General features: G+C 41.5%; 1 protein-coding gene across 6 annotated transcripts in view; it reads right to left on the bottom strand.

Annotated features, from left to right (window-relative positions):
• LOC135497079 (multiple epidermal growth factor-like domains protein 6) overlaps nucleotides 1-13172 on the bottom strand; it is a 77350-nt gene that overhangs the window by 8758 nt on the left and 55420 nt on the right. For 5 of the 6 annotated variants that reach the window (XM_064786781.1, XM_064786780.1, XM_064786782.1 and 2 more), the window contains 16 exons: nucleotides 10820-10962; nucleotides 10210-10542; nucleotides 9895-10081; nucleotides 6398-6523; nucleotides 5057-5185; nucleotides 4599-4727; nucleotides 4301-4429; nucleotides 3657-4043; nucleotides 3380-3508; nucleotides 2924-3052; nucleotides 2539-2667; nucleotides 2005-2262; nucleotides 1504-1761; nucleotides 1055-1312; nucleotides 630-887; nucleotides 285-419 (listed from right to left, as the gene is read on the bottom strand). In XM_064786781.1, the coding sequence (XP_064642851.1) occupies nucleotides 285-419; nucleotides 630-887; nucleotides 1055-1312; nucleotides 1504-1761; nucleotides 2005-2262; nucleotides 2539-2667; nucleotides 2924-3052; nucleotides 3380-3508; nucleotides 3657-4043; nucleotides 4301-4429; nucleotides 4599-4727; nucleotides 5057-5185; nucleotides 6398-6523; nucleotides 9895-10081; nucleotides 10210-10542; nucleotides 10820-10962 (3117 nt within the window). The remainder of the gene's footprint in view (nucleotides 1-284; nucleotides 420-629; nucleotides 888-1054; nucleotides 1313-1503; nucleotides 1762-2004; nucleotides 2263-2538; nucleotides 2668-2923; nucleotides 3053-3379; nucleotides 3509-3656; nucleotides 4044-4300; nucleotides 4430-4598; nucleotides 4728-5056; nucleotides 5186-6397; nucleotides 6524-9894; nucleotides 10082-10209; nucleotides 10543-10819; nucleotides 10963-13172) is intronic. The other variant, XM_064786786.1, reaches the window with a different exon arrangement.

Below are 13172 nucleotides of genomic sequence, written 5' to 3'. Positions count from 1 at the left end.
TGTATGCAAAGTACTTACTATGGACTACTAGGGTGCTATTAGAACCCACACTTTTGACACCTCGACTTAATACCATACTCGGTATATTTGGGTATAAAGTGTCATGGTAGAACCTCCCAAAACGACATGGCGGTGATACTATACATGCTCCATCATCGCCAATGCATTTTTAGAGAGGTTCTGCTGTGGAGAAACCAAGAACCATTCTGATGATCAGAAAGAGCCATTTCAACTGGCAGAAATTCCATCCATCAAATTGGGAAGTTTTTGATTTTAATTGTTACCTTCTGGTATCTGGCAACGTGTCCCAATCATGCCATCAGGACACTGGCAGGCTCCAGACACGGGGTCGCAGTTGACACCACTATCACAGTCACAGGTAATTGTACAGTCAGGACCATATCGGCCAGCTGGGCATGCTGCAAAAGGATGTAGAGTGAAATTAGATAAAATCTGAGTTTCACATGAAACTAACTAGTTTTGCACCACTTGCAGCCAAGCCAACTATCTTGCAAGTTAAGGTATCAAAACCAAGAGATAAAATTTAAGACATTCGGTCACATTTGCATTCACCAACACGAAATCTTGAATTACAGCCTACCACAGACAACATACTATGCAAATCCTACCTTTAAAGCATCTCTCTCCAGTAAACCCTGATGGACAGGAACACTCTCCCGTCAGTGGGTCACATCGCGACTTGTCCTCACACTTGCAATCCTTCTTGCATCGCTTCCCGTACGTGCCCTCTCGGCAAACCTTCTCACAGGTATTACCCTTGTACCCAGGTGGGCAGATACACTGACCAGTCTCTGGGTCGCATTTGGCGTTGTTGACGCAATCACATTTACGTCCGCAGTTGTCGCCGAAGAATCCTTCGGGACATTCTGAAAAGAAGAGGACGATTTTACGAAATTGAAACTTCATGCACTGGACGATTTCTTTATCTGTTCTTCAATCTCTTTAATAATTGCACTTCAAAACAACTGTCACTATCAAAGGTGTCACTTCAAATCCACTATTGATAGATTGATTGATTATTTGGTTGACTTACCATATTCACATTGCTGGCCATACCATCCCGGCTGACATTTACAGCAGCCACTATATCGATCGCACGACCCACCATTCTGACAAATGCAATTCTGAGTACAGTTAGGTCCGTAAAGTCCATCCTCACACGGCACTTGGCATGTCTCTCCTGTCCATCCCATCCCACAGCTACACGTGCCCGTCATCTTATCACAGAGAGCATCATTGTGACAGTTACACTGTCCCTGGCAGTCTTTACCGTACGTGTTTTCAGGACAAACTGAAAAAAACATAATATCTTTCTTTATAGAAAACTTTTCATGTTTGTATCTTTTTTGATGTTTCTATATTATCCAAAGTTACACTCGGCTTCAAAAGATACACTGTTCGTAATTACTGGTGGTCCAGGAAAACAGAAATGCAGTGATACACAGTGGTGTAGTGCAGTTATTATGACAGTTATCAACTCACCGCGGTCACATCTCTTCCCAAAATAGCCCGGCTGGCATCGACACTGTCCCGTGATGTGATCGCAGGTAGCACCGTTCTGACACGAGCATTTCTCCTTACACAGATGTCCGAAGAAGCCCGGCGGGCAGTTGCCACCGCAAGATGGCCCAATGAAGCCAAGCGGACACGTACACATTCCGGTCATCATGTTACATGTACCACCATTCTGACAGATGCACTTCGACATGCAGTCTGGGCCAAAGAAGTTTTCTTTGCATCCTGAAGAAATGTAAGATGGGCATCATCATCGCTATATCAGTACCAGTTTACAAGTAACTACCAGACCTGGCACCATTTTGGACAAACTATGCCAACTGAAGACTTTTTAATTGCAGTTGAAGAGAGTTCAGTTTCATCATGAACAAGAGGCTAAGTGCCCGGCACTCAGCTGCAAAACCAATCTTTTGTGTTCTCTGCCCTTCAAGCTGGTTGTTGGCCATAGCCCCTTTAAGAAAATCTTACCTCTAGTGCAATGCCTCCCTCTGTATCCAGACCGGCACACACATTCTCCAGTAATATGATCACAGATGTGATTCCTTCCGCAGGCACATCGTCCTTTACAATTGGGGCCAAATGTTCCTTCAGGGCATCGCCTATCACACGCTAGTCCGGTAAAGCCAGCGGGGCAGTTACACGCTCCAGTGATGTGGTTACAGGGCTCCCCCTGGGGACAACTACACTCTTCAGCACAGCCTGCTCCGTGGGTTCCAGGAAGACATGCTGCAAAATTGTATACACATCAAAAGGGTGATTCACAAAGATAACCTAAAATGCAATGAAATGGCCTGGGGCAATGTGCTCACATGTACCGTGGTCAGAGACATGAATATGTAACCACTATGTCTAGCATGTTCTGATTAATCAATTTTATGATCTTGACAGAGTTACACCAGAAAAGAAGGTCACAATGACCTAAATCTTTGCAGGCATCATTCTAGCAATGGGTTATAGGTGTTTATTTATTAACTTGAATAGTCTATGTCAAATAGTACATACGTTTTTCACAGAAGTGCCCTCTCCAGCCAGGTTCACATTGGCAGTGGCCGTTATCAAAATTACAACCTGCGCCATTTTGACACAAGCACTTCTCCCGGCAGCCTTGACCATAAAACCCTTCAGGACAACCTGGATATTGAATAAAGAATCAATAAATTCATTGTTAAAGCTCAATACACATCAAACATTTCATTCAACAAGTGCTTTGCGCTATCGTTTCCAAAGACAATCTTGCTGTCATAGACATTAGGCCTTTGTCAACATCATTTGATGCCAAAATGGTTTTGGTGATAAACACACCAGTGTCTACTGACGAGAAAGAAAGTGATACAGTTTTTAGCTCCAGTACATAACCGTAATATTTCACAACATCTTGTATACTTACGTCTGTCACACTTATCGCCATCATAACCTGGGAGACATTTACACTTTCCCTTGTAGCGATCGCATGACAGACCGTGCATGCAGTCACATGGCTCGCTGCAGTTGAAGCCAAACCAGCCTTCTGGACATGCTGCAAAGGAAAACATTCCAAAATTTGACGAAGTTTGAAACTTGGACACTTTCCAAAGATGATGCTGGGGTCTGCTGGGGTCTGCTGGGTTATGTGCGCTGAAGTGCCACAAGGCACACCCCTAAGGACAGTTCCCCATTGGACAGTCAACGGGAAAAGAAATCGAGGCCATCCAAAAGAGACCTGGTACCGAACAGAAGAAAAGGAGATGAGGCAGTTGGCCTGAACTAGGGAAACATCCACAGACTGGCTGCCGACCGGAGACTGATGATTTAAGTCTTATGCCCTATCGACACGAAGAGGAATAAGTAAGTAATGAGTACTTACCTAACTCGCACGCCATTCCCGTGAATCCTTCAGGGCAGTTACATTTACCAGACACGTGGTGACAGTCAGCCTTGTTGGTACAGATACACCTCTGGGCACATCCAAGGCCAAAGAAATGAGTCGGACACACTAAAAGAAAAATAGTCTTTTTACATATGGACATGGACAAGATGATGAAAGACCCCAAGATTTGTTGTGGACAAGTTAAAAGTATAAATCACCATCAAGACAGCAAAATTGATATCAAACTATTTCCGAACAAAGAATATCGACTTACTCTGGTTGCACCGTAGGCCTTTCCATCCCGGAGCACATCGGCACGCGCCATTCACGTTATCACACGTTGCTCCGTTATCACATTCACATGATCTCTTGCAATCTGGTCCCCAGCGACCGGGTGGGCACGCTTGCGTACAACCCTCACCGATCCAACCTGGTGAACAGGAGCACTCTCCGGTAATGTGATTACAGCGGGCACCGTTTTTACAGTTGCAGACTTGTTTGCACTCTAATCCGAAGAAATCGTCTGGACAGGGTTTTTCGCAGTACATGTCCCGCCAACCTGGGGTACAGGTACAGGCACCACTGACATGGTCGCATGAGGCACCGTTAGAACAGCTACATTGTCTGGAGCAACCTGGGCCATAGGTATTGTTACTGCATTCTGAAATGTGACGAAAATGATATAAGATTACTAAGCGGGTACCTTGCCTGTAGCCTACTGGCTTTAACTGGAACTCTAACCTGGAACACCACTGGCAATAAAACTACTACTCGAATGCTGAACAGTGGTTGCCACTGGATACAACTGGAACTCCACTGGTTGTTTCATTCACATTGGATATGACTGAACATCCACTGGAATATCCTTGGCGACAGCTTTGGGTCTGGTAAGAGAAATGACACTATGACGCCACTTACGTTCACTGCATTCGATCCCCCTCCATCCTGGAGCACAGATACATTCACCAGTTTGAGGATCACATTCAGCGCTATTCCTGCAGTCACAACGCTTGTCACAGTTCTCACCATACATTCCTGGACGGCATTCTGTAAGTGGAGGACAAGATTTAGTTAAAATCTCTTTGCCTAATATCATAACAGAGAGTGGCCCTGGCTGCTGAGGGCAGGCTAGATATGACCTTGCTTTTCTTACATTGAAGAACTCCCCTCCTTACATGGAAGACCATTCCCCTGCTAATTCCGGCCAAGACCTTACCTCTGTCACATAACTGTCCAGTGTAACCAGCGCTACAGTTACATCTGCCATTCACAGGGTCACATGCAGCTCCGTTTTCGCACTGGCATCTCATCATGCACTGGGCACCATAGCGCATTGGAGGGCAAGCTGAAACAAATCTCAATATCGTCAGAAATATCACACCGTCACGCTTGTCATTTTTGGTCTGGAATGTTTTTCAAATAACTGGGATGACAATTTCCAAATTAGAAATCCCTAAGTGATGGGTATCATAGAAATATACCAGAATTATCAGATTCAAGTTAAATTTTCTATCAAAGGGGGTAAGCCTTTAAATGGGTGGAAAGTCCTTTGCACCATTTTTGACTTCAATGAAGTTTCACTTCATGATCACCTGAGATGGTTGAACTCATCCTGGGTTTGTCACCTCGGGCAAGTCGATGAATTTTTCTTAAAACCAAATCATTTTTACCCACCTTCGGCACATTTTGGCCCAAAGAATCCAAGCTCGCAGACACATTCGCCATTGCTCGGCTGGCAAGTTCCGCCATTCTTGCAGTCGCACTGGTTCATACAGTTCAGACCCCACGTGCCCTTTAGACAATCTGAAAGACATTTTTTAGAAAATGAAAATCTGACCAACTTGTCTCACAAATGAGAGTTCTGCCATGCATGATCTAACATACTGAACCCCTTTAATTTCGCTTATACTTTTGTAATTTTTACAAAAGGGGGTACAATTGCCAACTTTAGGGGTGCAAAAATGTTTAACTTAATAGTTCATGTTGATTTGTTAGTATATATTTCAGTTTCATCCTAGCAAGAACCAATGCCACTGTACATATAAACAGTGATTCGGTCCTTGGTAAAATGGAACCGATATAACACACAACACAATACAGAACACACAAGGGCGCTGCCATCAAGTAGCATTGCTCTTTTGTTTTTTCTGCAAACAAAAGAGCAATGGTGATGATAGCATGGGTTCACCGAGAGGATGGACTTCTGATTTTGTAATTTCATACTTTTTTAACTTTCAAAGATATATAGATTCATAATTTCGGTTCGGGTTGACAACGACATGTTTTGCACTTGATTTTGGCAATTATTCAACTTCAAATTTCCATACTAAGATCTGAGGTAGCAAGAAACTTGAAGTTGATGGCATGCCAGAACCATATACAAATGTATTGTTTGGGGGACGTAGGTGTTTTGGGAAATGTACGTCTAATCACAACACTCAGGTTATTAGCAATGGTAAAACAAATCACAATTTAGCAAAATGTATAAAAAAAAATATTATTCATAAAAAAATCGAAAAGTTGCTAACTATTTGCGAATTGTCCTATCTTACCTCAAAATGAAATAGACATTTTACAACAAATCATTAATGATAAGGATGTGCTATCATACATGTCAATGATATTACTTGTAATTATTATGCTGAAAACATTATGTTTCCCTATGGCAAACATTCAAACCAGACATATGTTATGCTGAACTACATTTACATATACTGCATCTCAGGCTATGGTCTTAGAAGGTCATAGGACACAGCATGTCACCTCGATATGACCCAGTGACCATAACTTGAACATTTGCATCAATCAAAGTGAGGTCCACAATAAGCCGGTGGACATTAGGCGCCAAATCCATATGGATACACAGCCTATTTGCGCAAAAGTGCACATGGGCAGAAGTGCACAGGAGCAAAAGTGCACAAGCTAGTGCACTCACAACAGGTTGCACAAGGGCTATACCAGTCTTTCATTTGAATTTACCAATCTCTTCACTGATAATCGTCATGCTTTCCTTACCTTCCGTGCATAATAATCCTCGTCTCCCAGCCGCGCAGACACACTCGCCCGAGACGGGATCACACCCGCTCTCACCGCATCTGCACTTGACTAAACAGTTCCGACCGTATCTACCCTTGATACAAGCTGTAAGAATCATATGCAAAGTGAAGCAACCAAAATAAAAACACGCAAAATGTCAAACAAAATACTGCCCTTTGCCTTCTGGTGACATTTAGAAGATTAATCATAGCACCCACTCATGAGCTAATGGCATTGAATAGTATTACACGTAGCCAAGAAAAGTGCTGACAGACAAAGTTCATGAGACGGCGAAATCCCTCCCTTGGGTTAAGACTTCCCCTCTTGAAATCCTGGCTACGCCTATGAACAGTCCAAAGCCATCAGTTCACCAATGGCTCAGTTTCATCAGTTTATAGTTGAACCTATAGAAATGTTTCCTGAAATCAGTGCCCAGATTGAGAGCCGATTGTACCGAAAGGATAGATCATGATAATTCAAAACTTTAGAATTTGACTGCTTTTAAAGTTAGTGCACATAGTTCCAGGCATAGAAGATTTAGTGCAGTGGTCATCTATCAGTATAATCAATCCTTGAATAGACTTTTACACTTATGGAATGAATAATTCAAGCCTCATGAAACATAATATCTGATCCTTAATAAATTGGTGAGCAATATCATATTTTAACACATATATCCAGAAACGCTTTAGTTACGAATTCATGCCAAGATGCATAGGATTAGGGACAAGTCCAAGAGGGAGGAGTATTGTCACAAGACTGCCAATACTTCCTAAGTCATAGGTCGAGCATGCCAAACCTACAACCCATGCAAGATTTAGAGAGGAGCCCAGCCCATGGACAGATCAGCTGGGAGAGGGATAGGAATACAGATGCAGGTTTTCTGGTATGTAGGTTCTTCCAAGCGCAAAGATTTTTCAGGGCACTTCTACACATTAGAAGTAAGCTCTCAGATACCCCCACCCGCCCACCCACCCTTGTTTCCAAGTTCGGTGCTCTCTGGTTTAGGCTGCGTCCTCCTTTCCCAGATTTCCAGATCCGCCACTGAGAGCGTCCCATAGAAGTTTTGTGTTGACAAGAGATCTCAATCGGAGATTCTGACAAAGTCACAAGAGAACAGTGGGGTGATGGAGAGGAATACACAGGGTTTCACCTTCATCATCGCCGCAATACAATTTTCTGCCAGGGATGACAATTTGAAGAATTCTGATCAAGGAATGTGACTGTGTGTGTGTAGGAGGAGGGCAACAGGTAGTCCAAGATCAGGTCGGGACCAGGATGCATTTAGTAGATCAGAGTCGGAGATGTGAATGGGATGAAAACATTGTCAAAAGGGCCACAGACAGGCATGTTTTCCTGTGATATGGAAAGAGAGATTTGTATGTCATTGGAGGATGCAATGAGACATGTAACTGATACATACATGAACGAATGATGCATGATGCAATCACACAGAACTGATACAATAGCACAAGAAGGAACATTCATATCATGTTACAAGTTGGTCAGAAACCCCATGCCTGCATTTCCAAGTCGCATCAAAGAATGAGCGAGAACATCTAACCAGCACTTGACAATACTAGAAGATAGACTTTACAACCAGGCATTTTGTGAGATGCAACATGCCTGCAATACATTACATCACCACTGCATCAGACGATAGAGCAAGACGTAGTTTAATCATGCCCAATTCGGTATATGGTCTTCCAAAATGATAATGAGGTGCTGAATGGAAGAGAGTGTGGTAATGAAATGTGGGGACCAAAATAATGATTTCGATGATGATGACAATGGTGATTGGTGACATGACAAATGGCGATAATGATCGATGAAAATGTTTATGTTTATCTTGACGACAGATGGTGACAGAATGAAAATAGTGAGAGATCAGGCAGTAGTAGCAGCGTTGTAGTGTACGAAATACAAGTTGTTGGATCTTTACTCTTGGACTTATTCATGGACCATGTTTTTGTTGGTGTGGAGGAGATTTTACTCCTTGGACTTATTCAAGGATCTTTACTCTTGGACATATTCATGGACCATGTTTTTGTTGGTGTGGAGGAGATTTTACTCCTTGGATTTATTCAAGGCAACCAAGTTTTTTTACGGTGTTCAGGAGACGGAGCAGCATGGAAGTAGGTTTTGTGAGTTTTTTAAAGTCAAAGTCCTAGAAAAAGACAAAATGGATTGTATCGATCCAGGCACTGAGCTCAGACTGCATATCTATATGGATAACTATATTTTGTGTGAAATCCATTTTCGGCAATTGAAAATAAATGTGTATGCAGGAAAGAAAGCCTGCCTTCTTCACATCTATGTTGTGTTTGTTGAAGTCTGCAAAGCAGGCTAGCGATAAAAGATGGATAAGAAATTAAAGTATCTTCAAGTCCAGAAGAAAAATAATTTGAGTTAATTTTTAAGTTGAATGCAAGGATTGTAAATGGAATAGATTTGTCTAAAAATGTCATAAAAAGGTAACTGATATTGAATAATGTTGAATTAGTATGCAAATGAAAACGTGAAGGCTTATCAGCACAAACCAGATCTAAGCAACAATTGCCAGACAGTCACACTCGTTCAAGTCATAACTGCAAACTGAGCATGAGGAGTTCTACACTGTAATAATAGATGGTCACAAAACAAAGCAGATTTGAAGGTACTGGACCTTTAAGTAGGGTTTGGTGTCACTAGCGATCAATCAAAGATAATAGTTTTTTGAGGTGAATCACTGTCAGATGAGAAAGAGGCCAACAGAGCTTACCTCATGAAAGCTTACCAGTGACAGAATAATTCAGATGAAATGGTTTGTGCTGAGGTAACCATGGTAACACGGAGGGGTTAGGATGCACAATATCGAACACCAAACATCAACTTGTAAATCCTAAAACCAACTCTAGTCCGCCTCGCCTCAAGTTTGCACGAAATTTACATACATGTACATTCTGTAGACATTTGTACACGTAATGTACTGATGATTCTAGCAAACTTGAGGTGAAGTGAGATGGACACTAACACATCAAGCTCCAGACATTTAGAGAGGAATCTAATGCTTGACATGCACAGTTTATCAACCCAGACTGAGGTATTTTGAGAGATTTTCTAAACTAGGGGAACTTCCATCCCCGAATGTGACACGCAATGAATTGGGCTTCACTTTCGTAAGGGGATACAATTTTTGTACTGAAATAAGTTTTGCAATCTTTTTGCCTTCAGTCTTGAGAGGGTTAACCATGAATTAGGATGCAGATGCCGATGTCATATCACGGTCAAATATCCCCCTCAAATATTTGCAAAACCAGAAGAATAACACAATATTTTGACTTTTAAATCAATTTCATATCTCAAATTTCTTTCCTCATGGTATGACATCAGAATCATCACAGGCCAATGGAGCAACTGTTCATTCATCACACAGTCACCGATTGGCCAATTACCATGCCCGAGAATAAAAGAAACTATCTGATTGATCAACTTACGTTGGTCACACCTATCCCCCGTCCAGCCAGGTGGGCAATCCCGTATACACTGTCCAGTCACATGATCACAGCGAGTCTGTGAGCTACATGAACATTTCTTCTTGCATCCTGGGCCATAAAAGCCTTTGTTACATTTGTTTTCACACTGGTCGCCATAGAAACCATCTTTGCAAGTGCAGGTACCATCCTGAAAAGATACAGCAATACTGACTTATATTTTCCAGAAAATGATACTTTCAGACCTGAAAATGATTTCTTTTTGCACTCATATAAGATTTGGTGAGAGAGTTACATGATATGGATTCTGGAGCTTACCGTTGGATCACATCCATCTGAATTCTCCCCTTCACACTTGCACTGCTTGACACAATTTGGCCCATACGTCCCCTGGGGGCAGGGCAAGTTACAAGAAGGCCCGAACATTCCTGGGGCACACTCGCAGTAACCGAAAATTCTGTTACAGTAGCCCTTAGCACAGGCCTTGGGGCACGGTTTATCACATCTTGTCCCGTAAAAACCTGGCGGGCAGCCGTCTTCGCATTTTGGTCCCTTGACACCAGGGGGACAGCGGCATTCTCCAGAGGCTGAGTCACATGATCCTCCGTTTTGACACGTGCATATGTTATTACATCCTTCGCCGAACATGCCCTGAAATACATGAACATTGAAGATTTATAGTGAGTAATATTGAGAAAGCGATGTCAACTACCAAACCTCAAATGGCACCTGTTCACTGCTTCTGCAATGCTTAGTATGAGCAAATCTGACGTGCTCTGCCACTTGGGGTCAAAGACAGATATTGAGTTATTGGCATGGGCCCATCGTAGACAAAATCACCTTTAAAATGACATTATGGCAGTTACTTCGGTTTAGAATTGACATGTCTTCGTCATGCCCTTCTATAATCATCAGCACAAGGACTTACCGGTTTGCAAGTATCATTACAGAGCAGTCCAGTCCATCCAGGCTTGCACTCACAACCATTCAACTGCATGTTACACATCCCGCCATTCTGACAGGAGGCGCAGCTGTACTCACAATCATCCCCAAAGGTTCCGGGGACGCATTCTGAAAGGATGCGAGCATAGATGAAATTCGGGGTTGCTATAAATTTAACTTTGGTTAGAAAGTTTCTCTTTTATCTTTAACGTTGCCATCGTGTGCGACTTCAACAGAAGGATGCAAGACATCTCTCCTTCCATTTCTATCTCCTGACATTATAGTCCCTTTCACATTTAACTTTTGTGAGTTCAACGTTGACTTCTTGTACAAAGTAGTTTCAGGGTCAAAGGTGCAAGTTTAGGGGCAGCTATCTTCAATATGTTCAGCCCTACCCTTTACAGCATGACAATGTTGGGCGGTCAGGTATGTGTTCAAATACCATGGCCGAAAACTTTCAGAAAATTTAAAATATTTCATTACCGTCATTCATAATTACACATTGAACATGGTTAATGTGATACACACACAATCGTAGTGAAGTTTATGCAAATTAACTTGTCGAGTTCTATCTTTGATGTAACCAAAAACACATTGCTTCAACATGTTCAAGTGTTGAAGTAACAGCTTGTGAGTTAACTCTACCTGTATATATATATATTTTGTTTGACTGAAAACCATAAAGAATCAGGGAATCCCTACTGAGTCAAAATGATGATGTGAAAAAAACACAGCAATATGTGATATTAAAGCCATTATATTTTCAACTTAGGTTATCCATACCTCGGCTGACTTTGATTCCTAGACGCGCAGAGCATTGTGGGAGAGAGAATAGATCATGTGACTTGAAGCAAAATAACGCTTACGATACCTTATGTCAAAATGCGAAATTTTCAAAATACCCAGAGACTGAAGCAGTGACAGACCATGACAAGACAAAATGCATTTGGAGAATGTCCACCTCAATTTTTAGAATCTTTGATGAACGATCGACTGCCGTGAGCCCTCCATGTAGTGATCATCTTTTTAGGTCACCTCTGGGGAGCTCATACGATACCGTGGCCAAGTTGTCATTTCGTGATATTTGGAAGAATGGTTAACTTTTGATATCAATATTTCACTTTAGCATCAATCAGATTATGTATCTATCATTACGTTCCGAAATTTTCAGCATTCATGGTTCATGGTCTGTGACTGCAGCTAAACATGCTAAATCTACCTACAAACTGCTTCATTCTCTGACCAATCTGAAAATCTAACACTAACATAAGGAATCATCAACTAACAATTGGGCAAACCGTTCAAGAAATGGGACAGAATGAGAAAGCATGCTGAACCAGACTGTGGGGAAGGGTAGGCCGTTTTCTTGTATGTGAAGATAAAGGGCTAACATCTTGACCACCGCTTCCAAAGTTTTTATATACTGTGCATTTGAAGGGAACATGAGAATCAGGATGGATATCAAACAAAAGGTTCTATGTAAACTCATGATTTGATTTGAGACAAATAGGGATTGCACAGGCATCCAATTTTGGATTTATTTTGAATATTAGCACAAAAGTGTTCCGTTCATGTCAAAATTACCCACAGGCCTACATTCTAACACAATTATTTCAAATAAAAACCAATTCTTTTTTATTTCCAAACAACATAATTTCTCACAAATATCAACTCTTAGTATTTTTCCTCACTTTTTACAGTTTAACCACTTCACATTGTTGGAATGTGTATACATGCAGAAAATATGTCATTGAGAAAAGGACCAGACTACATTAAACTTTGATACAATATTTCACAGAAATCACAAAATTACACCAGAGGATGTGAAATGCAAAATACTCAAGCACATTTTTATATAGAAGTCTGTAAACTTATTTATATTCATCAGAAAAAGTCACACCCATTGAGATTTTGGACAGGAGACATTGGAAATTAAGATAGCAGAAGCTATTCGCAGAGAAAATCTGACAGGGAAAGATTTAACATCCAAGTCGAGACATTCATAAGGTTACATCCAATATAAAGTTGTCAGAGATAATGTCAGACCGTAGATATTTGACAGTTTCAAGTCTAAGAGAACATTTGACAAGTAGAGTTCTAAGTCAAAAACAGCTTGCAGGAGAGGATAGTAATACATGTAGCTTCAGAGGTTTAACACACAATGAAAATTTATAAAACTGGCCATCACAGAATGTTTTATCCTCAACTAAACTAGCCACAACTCTTTTATTCAATCACTATTAGAAGTTAAAATGTGGGCCATGGGAATGTACATGTACCATTACACAAATAGCTGGGGGACACCAAATCGGTAGAGGAAGCAACTCACAGCAAAAAAC

The sequence above is a fragment of the Lineus longissimus genome, chromosome 12 (assembly GCF_910592395.1).
Source record: "Lineus longissimus chromosome 12, tnLinLong1.2, whole genome shotgun sequence".
Taxonomy (NCBI): Eukaryota; Metazoa; Nemertea; class Pilidiophora; order Heteronemertea; family Lineidae; genus Lineus; species Lineus longissimus.
This window is presented reverse-complemented; position numbering and strand designations above follow the sequence as displayed.